The sequence below is a fragment of the Aedes aegypti genome, chromosome 2 (genome assembly GCF_002204515.2).
Source record: "Aedes aegypti strain LVP_AGWG chromosome 2, AaegL5.0 Primary Assembly, whole genome shotgun sequence".
In the NCBI taxonomy this organism is placed as follows: domain Eukaryota; kingdom Metazoa; phylum Arthropoda; class Insecta; order Diptera; family Culicidae; genus Aedes; species Aedes aegypti.
Genome location: NC_035108.1, coordinates 359,488,717 through 359,508,599, shown reverse-complemented (window position 1 = coordinate 359,508,599; position 19,883 = coordinate 359,488,717). Strand labels below are relative to the sequence as shown.

Genomic DNA, 19,883 nt, shown 5'->3' with positions numbered 1-19,883 from the left:
CTGCCATCTGTTGGCGCGTCGGCCAAACACACCGATTTTAGTATTGGGGGTACATGTCCTCGTGACTATGAATTTGATCGAGATTTGTTCTAAGTATTACGTCTGTTTGTCTGTGGGATAACTTTTTGTTCTTAGTTCATTTTCCATGGTGCTTTCTTTGCTTAAGGATTTCGTTTTTACTACCGCTGAAAAAGAGCCATCTATTGCCTTTTCAGTTTTGAATATCGCCGTGAATAGTTAAATTATCGGTAGGGGAAAAGTTTAAGTACAGTGGATAGACAATCAAGCTACAATCTCAACGCTATATTTCCTCGAATTGTGTACACGTTTTCAGTTTCGCCCAGTTCGCGAATCTTTCTAGATTTGATTCAGTATATTTTAATTTCTAGTGAGCTAGTGAGCGTGTAATTTTTCAATGCGGCATTTTCGACAAAGTCGAAAGTAACAGTACTCAAAAGGGACTCTGTGATATTCTCCGCGGTTTTCGAAATCATCGCCGGTTTGAGTTTTGAAAGATATACACATATATTTTCTGTTTTTTTTTTCTGTCATCCATCCATTTGTGCTGCGCACAGACTGCCAGTTGAATGTGGATTTTTGTTTTGAGTCGAGATATGAATTTGTACACAAGAGTGAAAACATGCTGAATTTTAATACACAATACGACAGAAGTAGTGTTGAAAATAGAATGAATATCCCTTGCGTTTGTATTTGTGAGTGTGTCTTTTTGTTTGCTTGTGTATAAGTTCAGTATTTTACGCCGAAGCTTTTGTGTTTGTGTTTTTGTGTTGCATGTTAAAAAAGTGATTCGCTGATTCAGTTTTTGCGCGTCGTTTTCTTCGTACTTCTTTGTCCTTGTCTGTTGATCTTTTCCTATTATAAATAGGACAGAATTTTACAAATATGTAGAACTATTTGTGGCACCATTACGAGAGATTTGATATGTTTTCGATTTGATTGGGGCGACATTTCAAAAAGAAGAGTAATGTGCCCTCACATGTCGTTTCAACGTTTTCGTCTGAACTTAGGCCTAAGAAGCAATTAGTTTCCTCATTTTGCGAATAGGCTTCCTGCAGTTCCAGGTCTTGGTCGTGCAGCGTTCTGGAAAGATTTTTGTGGACTCTGGGTTTTGGTGATCGTTTGTAACTTTCATTACGTTTCCAGAATGTTGCTCGACTGTATTTGCTGTTATTGTGACAGTTTCTGTGCAATTGTTCATCAGAGTGCTTCTTTCGAAGAAAGGCTTTTGTTGTTAGATGATACCTTTGTGTTCGTACAATTTCGAGTTCGTCGAATGGAAATATTTGTTATTCTTTGCACACTCTGAGTGTAGTTGTTGTGTCTTGTTTTGCTTCACATTAGTCACAGTTTGTTTAAGTTTTAGTTGATTGTTGCCTGCCTTTTGTTGGTTTATTCTCTATTCGCTCATATTTTGATTTCAGTCAAGAGATTTAGTAAGCCGTGAAATGAATAGTTTTAAGTGAAGGAATGTTTTGCTTTTGATTTTGCAGTTGTGTGATATTCAACCATAACTTCTTCTGGGCCTTTTTTTCACTTCATTTCGCGGATTTGAGAATATTCTAATTTTTAATAATTTTGATTTTTTATATAAGTGTATACTAAACATACGATAAGTAAATGCCTCAGCCAGTATGATATCTTGTTGTTCAGTTATTTAGGTCCTAAACTTACATGGTAATCACCGTTACTCTAAGTTTATTTTTTAGTTTAATTATACTTTTCATTTTATATAACGATATGTTTCTTTGCATAAGAACCGATAATATCAGTATAATATCTGTGACTCTTCAGTTTTCACATGTTGATGTACTCAACCTTCTTTTTCACTGCATGTGGCCGTTTTTCTCGGATTAAAAATGACAGTTTAACAATGTGTACAGACACAGTTGTATTTCGAAAATATCTTACATGGTTTACGAAGAAGTATGAAACAATTAGAACAATTAGAAGTCAATTTCCAACAAGTCAAAAGTTTGATAGGTTGCATTCCGCCGGTTCATGCAAACACAATGAGTTTTGTCACGATTGGATAGGAAATATTTCAACAGTGAGTTGCGTACTTGATTATTTGGTTATTATTTCTCTTGGAATAAGATACCATAATATTTCTGATTTATGTTCCATGAAAGTTTAGGTAAACAAAATAAATAAATAGAGAAGCATCTCATATTCATTACGAATTTCAAAAAAACCTTTTAACGAAAAATGAAAATAGAACAATGAGGTTTGAAATCGTTTAAGAAAAAAAAAATCATATGGATGGTGTTTTGAAAGCCAATATTTGGAGCTATTCGATACTTGGCAATGAGATAACCTTTGTATGTACGAATCGTAGGCAACTTCGATGTTCAATGTGACAAGACGAACCGGCGGTTGGAATTTTTCTGAAATTTTTTTAATCCTAGGTAGGTAAATTTTTTCCGGTTTCAGTTTATTTTGCGTGCTCAGTGCTTATTGTTTCCGTCGCACCTTTTTGGTGGAAAATTCTTTGATTTAAGTTTTAAGGAAGCATTACGGAACTAAAAGTTCGCTTGGTGGTAACATCGTTATTTGATTACTTCTTATTTTATTTGAAAATTCTTACTGCTCTGGAGGGAGTTTTCACATAATTGAACTCATGCATGATATGTATTTTTGTTGTTTATGGAAAATTGATCGTTACACTTCCGGAACGTTGCTTATAAGAAGGGCCTCTTACAGCTAATATAATCTGTTTAAAGAAATGCTATCATTCACTATTTGCTATCAATATAAGTATATTTATCTCGGCAAGGACAATAAGGACATTGATTGATATGTATTAGTTCATTTTTGTTGCAATAGTGAGTGCTTATTTCCTTTGTTCCGTTGTTTCACCATTTCTTTATTTTTGTAGACCATCTTAACTAACATTATACCACAACGAGGGAAAACTTTCTTAAAGTTCTGTGCCATTTTAGTAAATACTTCGTTCTCCACCTTTTCACGCATGCTTCAACAGGTTAGGACTCATCCCACTGGCTTTCATACTCTTTCGTACCAATCAGGTGGAAAGTTTTTCAATTTATTCTCGATTCTATTTTTTTTCTTTCAAGTAACTAGAAACTCAACAGCTTCCTCGACTTGCAAGGCATAACAAAAACGTGAGGAGGATTGATGCTTTGCTATAAGCGGTCGGGAAACGGATTCTGTACAGTAAAGTAAAAGTTAACGCTACTATTTCTGGTATTTTGATTATGCTTGTTTTGTGTGTCTTTTTGTCGCTGATTTTGTCTGTTTCCAGAAGCGTTTCCGTCTATCCGGGGTTTTTTGAGTGCTTTATGTTACTTAGATAGTTAAGCTGCCATCACGTTCTCCAACGCTTAATGCTTGTTATAGATGATTCGTTTCTCGCCTGCAGTGTGCTGGATTTCATGTTTGACCTAAAAAAAAAAAATAAATCGGTTAGTTTTACTAATATTACAACAAAAATACTTGTTTTAAAAACACAGAATGTAAACTTTATGCTTCATATTTTCTTGCCAAAGATACTAAGAGATAAAATAACAGTCTGTCATGAAAAATTTAATTATTTATAATATTTTTTCAGTATTTTTTTTTGAAAATTTTATTAGGATATGGTCTAAGAATATCGGTAATTTCAAACTATAGTTTTTTTTAATCCCTCTAGAAATAACTCGCAGAATTTTTTCAGTAGTATACGAGAGTAGGGGGAGATCCCCCAGTACCGGACACCGCAGCCGTCAAATTCGTAATTCAAAAACTGTTTATTTTATACAGTCTTGGTGCCCATTTATGATAAATAGTATCATTTTTGTATCATACAAGAAAAAAAATTGAAAATATAATTATGAATTCTGGCATTGTATTTTGATGATGTATTCTAGTACCAAATTGACCTATCATAAAAAGTGGCTCCCAATACCGGACACGATCTGGAAATGCCTCGAATTCTGAAAATTTGTAAATCATTGAATATTTTTACTCCATGCATAGTATTTTATTGTCAATTCAAGTCTGCAAGTTGGTCGTCAAAAATCCTCCATATATGATGAAAAACAACACACGTGTTGTTCTGAATTTTCATTCTTCTAAATTCTATTGCATCTTTGATACCATGATCGATGAAATCCATGAAAAATGAATGCATTTTTAAACACTGGAGTGAAAATTACAAATATATCATGTAACAAATCAAGCTGTCCGAAACTGGGGGACAGGGAGTGCTAGACCAAAATTTTAGTTTGACCATATTTAGTTATATATGGTACAAAATACATTCATACATTCAAATTATGATTATAGTCGATCATTCTTGCGTGATCTAAATTATTTGACCATATTTCAAATAATTACTAATTAGGCTCAAATTTAGGACGATACGTCAAATTTCTAACAATTTTCAAACATCTCTACTTTTTTTGAAAAGGCATGTATATTTATTCTACGCAAACATTACTCTCCATTATAGCTTCCTTTTCTTCTAATACACCGTCTTGATTGGATCACGATTTCTCAATTTTTCGACTTTGTCCGATATTGGGTGCTGTCCGGTACTGGGGGATCTCCCCCTACTTATTATTATTATTATTATTATTAGCTTTATTAGCTAACCTGTTGATATTTTCAGCCCGTGGCTGGTTCATCTCCAGCCGAAAGTAGGGTAACGGTATTATTTTGGACCCCCTAAGGAAATCATTTTAATTTTTTGTCCCAATTGATTAATTGCGCAGCGTAACCAACTCAAAGAACATGGCAAAATGTGGAGTCAAAAACCTTCCTCTACACAATAAAAATGCTCAAACGGTCATGTAGTATCCAGAAAACGTCGAAAATAATTGAATTGTGAAGAACTGTTTTTCATTATTTTCACCAATACATTTTGGACCCTGGCATTTTTTATCGTTTGGCGACAAAGTCCACGACATTGGTTGTATAATATGCTTGCCCATAGTCTAATCAATCGATTTACAATACTCGCTTTTAGTCCAGAAATTTAAAAAAAGTTTTTGTTTACATTTGAAAAAAAATCTGACTGCTTCAATTTCTGTGTGTAACGTGTTGTAGCGGTTGCATGGATGAACCAATTAAATTAAATTAATTTCAGATAAAATAAACACATTTTCTTTGTACTAGCGGTAGATGAAAGTGCGGAGTAGTCCTATCTTTCCAAATGGCATGCGAATTAAGTTGGTCTTTCGATTTAAACATGGAAATTTGCAGGAAAAAAAGGCTCGGGGGTCTAAAATATATAGGGTTCCAAAATAAATTGGTTACCCTACTGTATTATCCTTTGAATTTCAAAAGGAGTTCACGGTGTGTTTCGTAGAGAAGCTTCAAAACAAAAATATCGGCATGTCTGAAATTTTGACACAAGAAAGCCATGATTTGCAACTTTTGTTTGCCTTTCATTTGCAACCAAAACGAAAATAATCGGTCGGGGGATCTAGAACAATTTTTTTTTTCTCTTATTTTACAGAGTATGGAATATAACTTAACCCTATTGAGGAGCTTGAGTCGTTTTCGACCCATTCCAAAATTCAAATCATTGTAACTTTTTATAAAAATAACCTAGCAATTTGACGTTCACCTCACCAAAATTTATTAATTTACGGTGCACTAAAAATGATATTACAAACAACAAATTAAAAAAATTGCACTAGACCCCCCGATGGATTATTTTCATTTTATAAAGATACATGGAAAAGACACCGTGAGTTCTATCTGTATTTTATTCAAAGAAATTGCAAGTTTATACAAATAGGGTAACCAATATATTTTTGACCCCTATATATTTTGGACCCCCTGGGAAATTTTCCTGCAAATTTACCAGTTTGAATCGAAAGACCAACTGTATTCGCATGTCATTTGGAAAGATAGGACTATTCCGCACTTGCATCAACCGTTTGTACATAGAAAATGTGTTTATTTTTTCTATAATAAACTAAATTTATTCGGTTCGTCCATGCAACCGTTACAACACGTTACACACAGAAATTGAAGCTGTCAGAAATTTTTCAAATGTAAACAAAAACTTTTTTCAAATTTCTGAATTAATAGCGTAGAATTTCAGTGTCGTGAACTTTGTCGCCAAACAATAAAAAATGCCGGGTGTCCAAAATATATACTTTGAGGGTCCAAAATATATTGCTGTGTCCAAAATAATGGAAAACAGTGCTTTACAATTGGGTCCTAAAATTTTAAATGAAATCTTGTTTTTATTCAATAACACGAAAGAGCATCTTACTGCAATTACTTTAGCAATTTTTCCCGCTCAAATAAGGGCTATATCATGATTAAACTTTAATTTAAAAATTGGGTCCATAAATGAACCTTGACACTTAAGATCATGTTTGACGTTCGCTTAGTCGACAAAAACACCACAGGGGTTTCAGTTTTAACACTGGGGTTGTTCCTATCTGACATTTCGGAAGGGACACAGAAAACAAAATACACCCAAAATTTGAGTTTAAGCCAAGGGGTGTGACAAAATCTTTAAACAAGTTTTTTTGGGCTCAAACCAACGGAAAACATTAGAAAATTGAGTAAACCTGTGTTTTTGGCCTAAACTTAAGCGTTTGGCACTAAAATTGGGACAGGGCTTTAGGACCCTATTCAATTATTTTCGACGTTTTTTGGATCCCACATGACCCTATGGTCATTTTTATCTCGCAGAAGAAGTTGTTCTCTACATTTTGGCATGTTCTTTGACTTGGTTACGCTGCGCAACAGTTGGCGCCAGCGGCAAAAAGTACAGGCAACAACCTTTTGAACATTCAGCTTCTTTCACTGGCTGCCGAGTGACGACACTGTTGTTTGTATTCCTCCCACTAATCGCGCTACGCTGGATTCTCAAATTTCTCAAACTTTCAACACAAGCGCATGGAAGAATGGTAGTTGGAGAACTGTCAAAACGTATAGAAAATAATGAAAAACGTAAATTACTTGCAATTAGGAAACTGGATCAAAGAAATAGTGATTGGAAATCAAGTGTAAAGTGAATACATAACTTTTTGTGTTTACTTCATCTTCCGTGGTGCTTTCTTTGCTTCAGGGTTTCGTTTTTACTACCACTGAAAAAGAGCCATGTATTGCTTTTTCAGTTTTGAATATCGCCCTATTGATTAATTGGGACAAAAAACTAAAACCACTTTCTTAGGGGGTCCAAAATACGACCGTTACCCTAGTTGATATTAGCTTTGAGTTAACTTATATTTTTGTTTGGTGAGTCGACAACCAGGAAAAAGCGTCCAATATAGCTAAAATTCTCACAAGTAGAGACTCATACTTCTACTGGTCAAATGATGATAAAGACCGCCAGCTAAGGGTTGCATACATTGAGGAAAGTAATCGCAAGACTGTCATAAGATTTTCTTATGGAATTACGACACAATAAAAATCTTTGAAAGACCATCGTATGATTTTCGGCAGATGTTGTTTCCATAATACACTTCGAAGGAATTTCGTAAGATGATCTTATAAATCAACATTGACATGATTACAAAATCCATATGAATTACGTTCTATTCCATTCTTGGTCCCATAAGACTGTCTTGTGTAATTTGAGCTTTAGATTATACCTAATTATCAATAAATGAATTGTACCGCTTTGAAAAATTGGTTAATCAACATGGGAAAATCAAATTTTTATCCATTTTGTCATGCAATTTCTGACTTCATGGAAATTTCTGACTTAGGTTTCAAAAAGGGTCCCAGTTTGTAAAAATGCTTTTCGCTAAGAGTTTTGATACCATATTCAAATTCTATGATAACTAGGCTATCAAAGACGAGTGACCAACAACAACAAATAGTGATCATAGAACAGATTGTTTGTAAGGGTTTAAAAAATGCTGAAATCCCATCGATTTTTAACATTCGAATATAAAGCTTTAAATGTTATCGCTTCTAACGAAAATAGCTAATACTTTTTCATTCGTTTTGCTTAACTGATTATCAGAAATTATGTTGTTTCGTTTAGAATGATGTGAGTCCCCTACTATCAAAGTTACCCGCATTATCAAAATTACCCCGTTTTACGGTTCCTAATGGGTTACATGCATGCCCTGATTCGCTACTCGCCACGTAGTAACGCACTTGCACTAGTGTCAGTGCACAAAAAATCGCTAAAAGGAAATGCGAAAAATATTTGTATGACGGAATGCATCTAACGATTTGTTTCTTAAAATCGGGAACTTTTTTCGAATAAATATTTGGTACCGGTTGTACGTAATGATGATGACTATCACGCCTACCAAATATTTTTTCGATTATTGCTTTCATTTTCGAGAAATTTGAAGTTAGATGCCTTTTCCCATACAAAATTAAACGAGGAAGCTTCTGCTGATCAATTGTGAACAAGAGCGAAGCAGGTAATCCATTGTAAGTCATATATTCAACAATTGACAACTCTAATTAGTTTCAATGAATATTTTTTATTCTTGAGTTGAAACAAACTGTGCTGCTTGTGATTGATATCATTACGTACATGTGTGAAATTGGCCACTTCCATCGGGCCGGAAAAAACCTCAAAAACTCATGTTCTCAAAATCACTTGTTAATATTTTGTATAGACTTTTGACGATAGAGGGCTTGGTGGTCTAATGGCTACCGCTTCTGCTTTGTAAGCAGAAGGTCATAGGTTCAATCCCAGACCACGTCCTTAGGTAGACTACTTTGTAGATATGTATGGCGCCGTCCACAAATTTCGCTCTAGGGGGGAGGGAGGAGTAGGGGAAACGGGGTAAGACCGCCCGCCTAAGCAGTTTAATTCATAAGTCAAAATCAAGAATCAATAAATCCATTTTGGAAGCAGCATGTCGTTTTTTGAAGCCTTAGGCGTAATCAAAAAATATCAAAGGTATTGTATTTCTAAAAAATATTTATTTCTTGAAGCTTTAAAAAAGTGTTGTCTTATCACGATTATTTTTAACGACGGGGTAAAACCGCTCACCCACGGGGTTAGAGTGACCACCACGATTTTCGTACACAATTTTGCGAAAAAATATATTAGTTTCCTGTGATTCTAAAAAGTATAATGTTTTATGAATTCTACATTGATTAACGTAAATATTGAATCATTTTTAGGGTTAATTATTTTAAAAAAACTTAAATATATACTTATTATTTCCTTGAAACATCCATATTTTGGAAAACATATGCGGATTTTGCTTGTATTTCTCATAAAATTGATTTTATTTTACTTGAACAGTAACGTACAATGTAGTTACAAGTTTAAAATGGTTTATACAGTTATTTGGTATAAATTTGGGGTGGCGGTCTTACCCCGTCAACAGTGGTCGGTTTTACCCCGCTTGCGCAATTTTCACAACTATGGCCTTATTTCAAAGCTAAATATTTACCATTCATATTTCACTTCACCGAAGCATATTTTACACTTCTGTTCAAGCATGGACAGGTAATTTGTTATGTTTTTCCAAAAAAAATCCCTTTCGAAATCGTTAAGTGAGCATCTGTTAAATTAAGATTAAATTCAAAATCGACGAGCAGAAACTTTGTTTTTGACATTTGTTATGAAAAATTTGATGTAAATATCACCCAAAATGCTCCGGAATGTCAAATATCTTGTGTTTATGGAAAGTGCTTGGTTAACTTTTAAGAAAATTGCCATTTTCATGGCAAACTGAAGGTGGTCCGTCTTACCCCGGCGGGCGCTCTTACCCCGTCTTCCCCTATGCACAAGCGTTTTTACGGCCTTATACAAACATTTGGAATTTTTCATACATAAGCATCACATAGGGGGGAGGGGATCAATTCTAGCGTTACGTAATGAATGGAAGCTGCTCATCTTGGTTGCACAATCTTGTATCCAGGCTAGACAATCGCCTCACCCTCGCGTACTCGCGTACTCGGAGGTACTCGCGGCTTCTTCCTGCTACCTACCCCAACGTGTCTCTGGTTCTAAAATTAAAGTGACCAGACGTCGCGCAATTTCCAACATGATATTACACCGTCAAATCTACTTGTTTGATTAAAATAAGCAGTTAGATCATGTTTTGGGGCTAAAATGATTGTAGAAGACATATCCATTACAAAAAATATTTGATTGGGAACAAGAGCTGATAGAGCGTCATATATGGTCGCTTTATCTAAAATGGTAAACAGCCATACAAAATAACGACCAAACAATGGTGATGGCGTAATCAGTTGTTTCGAAAATATCTATTTCATGAATTTAGCAGAATTCGCTGAAGTAGCTCGTAGTATTTAACTGCTTCCAAATAATAGATTTCAAGATCATTGATTACCTGTAATTTGGCGAATGATGATTTTTACTTTTCCGCGTTAAGCCTTAAAACTGGTTCTGGACTTAGGTTGCTGGCTTTTCAATTTTGCTCCCATTCGACAGTCGCCCTCCACCCTTGGTCACACCGTAAAATGGAAAAAGTTGGCGACGGAACTAAAAGAAACATCCTCATCGTCACTCAACCAGCGTCGGATGACGATTTGCCGCAGAGATCCGATCACATAGGCTCGGCGACGTGACGAACAAATACGATTCCTTCGTTATGGGCGAATCTTCGTTCGGTAGCACTGAGCCGACTGAAAATATGAATCGTGTCTTCGACAAATTATGAGCATTTTTTGGAAAAAATAAAACAAAAACAAAACACGTTTGGAATCGAAAAAACAATCTCTGCATCGTCAACTCCACGCGCTTACCAACAGAGCTATTGATTAATCATGAGGAGAGCGGGTTCATTTGCCGTTACAAACAATTATGTGTTGGCATGCGTTGGTTGGTGCGAAGCAAGCGAATATACACACGCCGTGTCTGGTAGGTCAATATTATCACAAAAATAGGCATCGCTAAATCTTTCACCATCCAAAAATATAGGGTTTTAGCTTTCATTTGACGTGTTCTCCAAAAAAACCCACCGAAGGATCCCGAACATTTTTTTATTTTAAATTTTTATTCTGTAAATTACATTATTTTTAATGTAATCTTGGTAGAAGGTAGTTTAATTTTACTCAATTTCGATGATAGTTTAAATTTCAAATGAAAGAGAAATTTTCTGAACTTTTAAGAAAAAATGAGAGCAGCAATAGCCCCTTTGGTCCCGAGGCCTTCAAAACACGAAAAAACGGAAACTATTGAGTTTTTTCATGTAAAAACACAATTTTTGTGAAATTTTATATTTTTTTCGAAAAGTCAAAATCTTTAGCCTTCATTTCGTCCAAAAAGATTGAAAATCGGTCAAACGGTTCAAAAGTTATAATTTTTTTAAAAATAAAAATTTTGCAAAATCGCGATTTTTCTGGTCACCCTATTTCGGAAATGGTCACCCTAATCAAAAAATCCAAAAATACGTGTATCCTTATTTCGGATAAGGAACAAAATAGCAAATTTTCACGGAATTCGGAGACCCACTAGATCGGTTTTTCATGGAATGGCTGAACTGGTACACCTACCCTATCTAAAGGATCAGTCAACTTGTGATAGCATATTTGCTGAAGTGCGCACGAACATGAAAATAATAGCAAAAGTACTCTTCTCGGCGGGGCAGATGGGACACATACAATTTAACTTGCTAATGTTCCTGAAAAACCAGATCGTTAGCATAAATCGAATAATTACCCATATTTCATTCTGGACACATATTCGATGTGAGTATGGTATCTTTGACAAAATACGTAATGCTTTTAGAAGAAAATATTCTGTGTATACCTACCAGAACAAGTAGAAAGTAAATGTAATCTTACTATGTAATGGAACAGTTATATGCTCGGATTAGAGGGTCTTGTCCCGGGAATCCCGAGACAACAATCCCGGGAAATCCCGGGATCTAAAAAATCCCGAATCCCGGGATATTTTCGAAAATCCCGGGATTTCCCGAAAATGCATGTTGAGCTAGAAAATGTTGTTGTATTATTTTCAAATAATGACACAAAACAAGCGGCATGTTTTTTTTTTCAGCAGTGCAAGATTGTATTTATGGCATTTAGCTTAGTCAATAAGAGTTTTTATTGATATTTAAGGCCACTTATGCTTAAATTTGTGTTTCTTTGGTATTTTTGTTGCGTAATTTTCAATTAACTAAAACTGTTTTTAATACGGTTTGTTCCATTTGTCAACAATTGATTTAGTTGTTGATTTTTTATCTTCCCGTAACCGTTTTAATTTGCCCGGTGTACCTTACCGTGATCTAACGTGGCTCTAACGTGGCTGTTATGCCAAATAATTTAAAAGCATGATGATTCCAACAATGTTAATAAGTTACATAATCATGAGAGTAGATTTTGAAAGAGTTCTTGGTAAATTTTGAGAGTGATTGGTATCACCTATACCTATACCTTATGTATCACGATTGATTTTCGTTTCAAGTTAGCTTTAATAAATGGCCATTGACTTGGACTGCAGATAGGTGGAATATTGATGAATTTAATCTGAGATAGCATTGTTCTTTCCTCTAAGAATTCAAATTAACCTTGAAAAACAGGTTCGGTTATTACGAAAATACTCTATAAAACTAAACATTGCTTCAAAACCCGCTTCGACTGTTCTATAGTCGTTTTGGAAGCTTTTGATTTTTATCCCGGGATCCCGGGAAATCCCGGGATTTTTGAAAATAAAATCCCGAATCCCGGGATTTTTTCGAGTCCTGGAAACAAGACCCTCTAGCTCGGATCGATATAGTTTTCCAGTACGAATGAGTGTCCAACTGTCGAACCTCCCGCACATCAACTCGAATAAGTGTCCTATGACTCATTAAATCCTGAAAATCACATAGGACAGTTTTACCGTTTATAAAATTACACCTAATATAACTTTATTTTATAAACTTCATACTCCGAAAAAATCATGCGATTTTACGTCTTTTCGATGCACATAAAAGAAGCGAGCCAAATGACGTAAATTTGTGTAACATTTTAAATACGATCGTGTCTGATTCGGGAAATGTCAATCATAGCGGCATAATTTTCATGTCCTTCATCATGTAAAATTACATTTTTCTTTCAATACATCTTTCAGAATCCATTTTTATGTCATTTCATCAATTACATCATGTGTCATTCAGTCATAATGGGAATTACGTCTGGAGTGATTTTCATTATTTTCAAGAGTGTTGTTTTTCAAATGGAAGCTTTCATCGAGCTAAAGAGGAATAAAACTGAATTTAAGTTTGATCACATTTAAAAATGATGTATTCTAAGCATAGCATAAACTGACTGTGCATGTCAATGGTTGCTACTCCGTGATTGATCGGAACTGGTAAGAATTGCACTACGATCCAAATGAATAAGGGATGGGAGTTTCCGCTTACTCTCGAAGTGCAATATTAGCAGATCTAATATTATTGATCAATAACGAAAAAATGTGTTATCATAAGCATGAAACGAACTCACCAGTTGGTAATCCATTCTCGACTGAACACAAAACTGACAATGACAGCTTCTTGGCGTTTTGCTTGGGCCTTCCCAAATACCTACCCAGCAAGACGCTCCAGAACAGGGAAAAAAAATTCTCCGGCGACGAAAACACGCGCGAAACCGTGAGCAAAATCTATCGGACGATGCAAAACCGAACTGTCCTGCTTGGGCCTCACGATGCACTACCCAGCAAGACGCTCCAAAACAGGGAAAAAAAAATTCTCCGGCGACGAAAACGCGCGAAACCGTGAGCAAAATCTATCGGACGATGCAAAACCGAACTGTCCTGCTTGGGCCTCACGAAGCACTACCCAGCAAGACGCTCCAAAACAGGGAAAAAAAATTCTCCGGTGACGAAAACACGCGCGAAACCGTGAGCAAAATCTATCGGACGATGCAAAACCGAACTGTCCTGCTTGGGCCTCACGATGCACTACCCAGCAAGACGCTCCAAAACAGGGAAAAAAATTCTCCGGCGACGAAAACGCGCGAAACCGTGAGCAAAATCTATCGGACGATGCAAAACCGAACTGTCTTGCTTGAGCCTCACGAAGCACTACCCAGCAAGACGCTCCAAAACAGGGAAAAAAAAATAAAAAAATCTTCGGCGACGTGAGCAAAATCTATCGGACGATGCAAAACCGAACTGTCCTGCTTGGGCCTCACGATGCACTACCCAGCAAGACGCTCCAAAACAGGGAAAAAAATTCTCCGGCGACGAAAACACGCGCGAAACCGTGAGCAAAATCTATCGGACGATGCAAAACCGAACTGTCCTGCTTGGGCTTCACGAAGCACTACCCAGCAAGACGCTTCAAACAGGGAAAAAAAAATAAAAAAATCTTCGGCGACGTGAGCAAAATCTATCGGACGATGCAAAACCGAACTGTCTTGCTTGGGCCTCACGAAGCACTACCCAGCAAGACGCTCCAAAACAGGGAAAAAAAATTCTCCGGCGACGAAAACGCGCGAAATTGTGAGCAAAATCTATCGGACGACGCAAAACCGAACCGTCCTGCTTGGGCCTCACGAAGCACTACCCAACAAGACGCTCCAAAACAGGAAAAAAAATTCCTGACGAAAATGACGTGAGAAAGCGTCGAAATGTATGCATAATGACAGCCATGTCAGTTCCCTACCTATGACCGAACCCATGAAGAGAGTCTCCATCCCATACGACAGACAAGCTAAGGAATTTCGGAATCCATTTGGTAGGGTCGGTGTTCCCTTAGTGGACAGTCCCCTATAGTCGCACTAGTGGCTTTTTACGGCCGTTTTGCTATAAATCTTTTCAAAATATTTTTTGACATGAAGGTCAGGAGCTATTAATCTAAGCACCATTTATACACAGCTTGATTTTTTTCAAAAAATGATCGAAATAAATAGTTTTGCTTAAAATTTGAGCTCCCTTGCGCCTATAGTTAACCTATTGTTCCTATAGTAGCACTACTGAGAGAAACTATTTTTTATTATACAAAATAACTGATGAAATAAGCACTTTTTTTACATCAATCGAAAGCTTTTGATCCACACTGTGTAGGAAAAATATAAAAGTTTTGTAAAAATACGATTTTGATAAGTATTTTTCCAACGCCGTGATGCTAGTGCTACTATAGGAACAGGAATTAGAAATAGTGCTACTATAGGCACATGTATTCCTATAGTGGCACACGCAATAATAAATACAAACATTTGAGTTTTCGTAGTTTTCATATTTTTCCCACAAAACCAAGATAAAAAGCTTTCAGATGATGTAAAAATAATGACGCTAGCGTTATTTTTCGATTTTCTATGATTTTTTGTTCTTAGCTATGCGGCTATTGGTACATCGACCCTATTTGCCATCAGAGTCAATCAACTTAAGACTTCGTTAGACTCTACCAAGGATCCGGTTAACACATTAATCGAGGCTGGCGTTTACAAAATCAGTTGTCCTCACTGCAGCAAGGTCTACGTAGGTCAAACAAAGCGATATCTCGAAGTTATATTGAAGGAACACTTAGCGGAAATAGGAAAAGTTCAAAAGACGATAGAAAAGGGGATGACTCATGATTTCAAATCATGTCTTTACAGGGTCGTACAATTACGACGGCGGACATCTTAATTTTGCGAAATGTTTCTTCACCCTGGAAATTGGGTTTGGCTGAAAATCTGGAAATTGGCAAACAGGTACCTACGCAACAGAGATTTATAGTTTCTACAAAAGAGGGAAGGGAATATATGACTTTACCTAGTTTAAATGTATAATGTGTGAATACGATGGATTTCTTCAACGCGTATCTGTCAAAGGATACTAACCCTAGTGGAAACAAGGGACCAGATAGTTTAAGAATAAGAAATAGTAGAAAGATGAGGAAAGGAAAAGAAAGTTGAAAAAGGTTTATGAATCATTTAGCTTTTATTTATTATTGCCAATCGTTTAGTAATGTTAGTGATTTAGTATTTTTTTGTATTTTTTCACTAAAGTAATTTATTGTTCCATAACACAGCGTAACAAAAATGACATTTTTGCGTGTCTCAAGAACCAAATTATGTGTCTCGAGAAAATTTGGGGTTGCTGAATCTAATGCCGTTCTCAGAAATGTTCCAGCACGTCACAATTTTTAGCTACTGGTCGCCAAAGTTGTATGAAACACTGTTTTTATTGATGTTTACATAAAATTTAAGGTATGATTTATCATTTTTTTTTGTAATCTTATCCACCAAACATGCAAAATAGGACTTGAACTTTTATTTCAGATATAGTTTGTTTGAAATTGAACGATTAAATTTAGATTCAATCGATTTGTTCAACATGCTTGCGGTCTCCATACAAAATTCTTCGTTTCTCTTATATGGCAAAATACAATACTTTTCTGAACCATCAAAAAATAACTTATAAATAACCGACACATGCAAGTTGGCTGATATAGTCAATTCTTGCATTTTCAACAGGGAATATCTCAAAAACTAGACGTGCTATGATATTTTTGAAAACGGCAATGGATTCAGCAACCCTTAATTAAGTAAGAAGTGGTATTTTGATACTTGAGACAAAACCGTGTTCCGCAGTGTAATGTATAAACACATGAGCTTTGGAAACAATCTTTATGTCATTTCTTAAATTGGAACTAACATGAGAAAAGCTTTATAATAGATCTTTAAGTTAGTATTCACTGTGATAAGAACCCATTCTTCATAAAATTTAATAACGCTTCGATTTAGATCGATTAGTAACTAGATCTAGCGAAGCCCAATTCAATTTAACAATCGATACTTCAGCCGCTAGAATAAATATATCGTCAATTCCTATCGCGAGCCATCCACACATTCAACTTTACGGCCATCGCTCTCTCTCCTGCAGTCATAACAATGTTTTCGCATTTTTTTCAGCTCCACAGCAAAAACCAATTAAGAGTTCAATCTTGCTGGTGCTGGTGCTGGTACCATCGTTTTACGGGGCCTACTCTCGGAGGGATTCTCACCTGATCGGCAGCAACAGTTCCAATGCAAAGCAGCGGGTCCTTGAAGTACGAGCAGACCTGTGTGCCACGTGGGCAGGGAGGGAAAAAGAATACGTTACGAGTATGTAATCACATTGAAGTAACATTTGCCTAAACGATGCTCGACCGGGTTCGATCGATCCAATTTGCCGGCTTACCTTACGGGGTACTTGTCGATGTCTTCTCTGCACCTGGCAGCACAGTCCTCTGTTGGGGCGGGGGAAAAAGAAAAGCGAGGGTGAATTTATGGGGTTGTGCTGGGAGAATAAGCGTACAATTAATAAGCTTTTTGTACAAATCATTGAAGACAGCTGATTGCAGTAACTAATGGTAACTGATGTGATTGGAATTTTTTTTCGGGGGAAAAACAGAGTTGTAGTGGGTTTTCGTATTTACTCTCATAACAAAATCGTAATTGATTTGGATATAATTTTAAAAGGAAATGGAAAACTTCAAATCAATAAGTATTTTGCTACGCTTAACACAATTCGAACAATTGCAACAAATGATTCAGCAATACTCAAGACTGCAACTATGGCTAAGCCTAAGCCTAAGATGCTGTTTATTTTCAAACCGGGATACGAACATTTTCATGTGTCGTAATTATCGCCTCAATGAAGCATGTGGTGTTGTTTTTATTATTCATAGGCTTACAAAACATTATTTTGCTTATGACGACAAAACTGAAAGGTCGTCTTGAAAGGTCTCTCGAATGACTATAAGTCACCTGAAGAAATCAAACATGGAATGAATGATTATGAAAAAGAGAACCCAATCTGGTATTCGTTGGGAAGCGCTTACTTAAGAATATTATTTAGTTACCCTAAAATATGCTTAAGCTTTGGAAAAAGCTAGATTTATGTTGGATGTCCATGAAACATGAGAACATTTCCAAAAACCTGTAGTAAAATTCCAGAATCCCCACTCTGTGCCAAAAGTGGGGGCATCGTAGCAAATATTGCCGCATCGATGGTAGATGCATGATTTGCGGAGGTTCTTCTCACACTAAGGACGTCTGTCCTGTGAAGGAAGATACCAAAAAGTGTGTATGCGCAAATTGCGGGGGCAACCATAAGTCTATCGTTTAGGATTGCCCTTCGCGCAAACGAATCGTTAGGGCTCGTACCAGGCAGATGAAAGGCAACGTTTTTCGTAGTCGGAATTCTCCAGGCACAATCCCCAACATATCTAATGTTTCAGTTAACGAACGCTTGCTCAATAATCATATCCATCAGGTAAATGATAATCATGTCATCAGGTAATTTCAGTTTATCCCCTTCACATTTTTTTCCTACGACTAACATTTCGAATTTTTTCAATTGAAATGGAAATACCCGTGTCTCCCACAATTTTAAAGGAAATCGTTTTGAGTGTTACTTCTGTTTGCCTGTGCTAACACTATCCATACTTACCGCGTGATATCACAGTCGCTCGACGTAATGCAATCCTCGGCGTACTGCTTGGCCAGTACGATCGGCGGTCGGCAAACACTGGCGCCGCTCAGCGTCGAGATGTCGCAAACCAGGCCGGACTCGCAGTCGGAATCCCGCTGGCACATTTCGCCGTATTTGCGCCCCAGCATGAACACACAATGGCCAACGACTGAAATAGGCGAAACTTGATAGATCAGAAGAACGGAAACGGAAACAGAAACAAACCGAAAGGAAAACAAATTGGGTGGTAAAAAGAACTTGATTAGTGCAATCAATCGACTACGGGATTGCGGTGGTGGCTGATGCTGCGGAAGATGCGGTGACAGGTGTTGTTGGTCTTTCTTGATGTGTGTCTGTCTAACGCCCTATTCGTTGGCAAAACGCTTCTCATGGGATAAGGTAAGATGTTGACTGTGTGAATCGAACTGTGTGACAACACAACGAGATGAACATGACGAGTATTATTTCGTATTGATGGAGTGGATTTACAGCAACATATACATAAAAATATAGACACATAGAATATGTGGTCCCACAAAATTACCAGCTTATGTAACATGAAAAAAATGCTCCGGATAAAGGTGCCTATATTACAAAAGAGCACGCAGATGCTTCTACACCTTTGTTGGCCCTCGGAAGAAACATGGTTAACGAGATAATGGATGAAAGGACACCTCCCAGTGCCAAAAAAGCTTTCGTCAAGGGGAGAAATGTGGTAAGTAGTTCCACAAATCATGCACTGAATTAGGTAGAGGTTTACCGCACTAATGCCCCTATTAGCTTTAATGTGTTTTTGGGCTTTTTCGAACGTAGCATTGAATTATATGGAGCCTCCCTTAGCTGAATCCATGCTGAAGGTGTTTGGGTTTTCTTTCCGGTCGGCCCAGGATCTTTTCGTAATGGAAATTTCCTTGACTTCCCTGGGCATTGAGTATCATCGTACCTGCCATACGATATACGAATGCGAGAATAGAAACTTTGGCAAAGCTCTCAGTTAATAACTGTGCTCATAAGAACACTAAGGTTCTGTCCCAGTGGGGACGTAATGCCAAGAAGAAAAAGAAGGCAAGGATGCTTTCGAATGGTCTGTTTGGGTAATTTTTCCGTTCAAAAAGAAAAAAATTACATATGGCTTTTTTTCTGGTTCCCATACATTTAGTGTAGAAAGAAATATCGCTGAAAAAAACTTCAACATTTCAAGGTCGATCAGTTTTTTGTTACTTACATCCATTTGCTTCTAAGCCCCTCATTTGATATCATATTAATAAAACATACACAATAATTTTAAATTATAAAACAATTAAATTATCACGTATGGCTAAATAGGGATCCATTCCGATCATAACTGGTGCATTCATTTCATTTCATTTATTTAATTAACATCTAAACAGATAACACTGAATCAACAATTTCACGCCACAATACTCGGTTCATGACCGCATCTCTCCATCCTCGGTTCTACCCCCCCATATAGCTCGCTGCGCTCCACGCCTTCTTGTACCAACCGGAAACCGAACACCATCTTTGCAGGGTTCCTGTCCGGCATTCTTGCAACATGCCCTGCCCATCGTTTCCTTCC

The 19,883-nt window shown here is 36.7% G+C and overlaps 1 protein-coding gene across 3 annotated transcripts in view; it reads right to left on the bottom strand.

Annotated features, from left to right (window-relative positions):
• Positions 1–751: 751 nt before the first annotated feature.
• Positions 752–19,883, bottom strand: part of LOC5573079 (prohormone-3) — a 140,400-nt gene continuing 121,268 nt past the window's right edge. For 2 of the 3 annotated variants that reach the window (XM_021846431.1, XM_001660663.2), the window contains exons 4-7: positions 18,284–18,473; positions 17,030–17,078; positions 16,854–16,910; positions 752–3,422 (exon numbers count right to left, since the gene is read on the bottom strand). In XM_021846431.1, coding sequence (XP_021702123.1) covers positions 3,363–3,422; positions 16,854–16,910; positions 17,030–17,078; positions 18,284–18,473 — 356 coding nt within the window. In that variant the 3' untranslated portion in view covers positions 752–3,362. Of the gene's footprint in view, positions 3,423–16,853; positions 16,911–17,029; positions 17,079–18,283; positions 18,489–19,883 lie in introns of all 3 variants that reach the window. The other variant, XM_021846432.1, reaches the window with a different exon arrangement.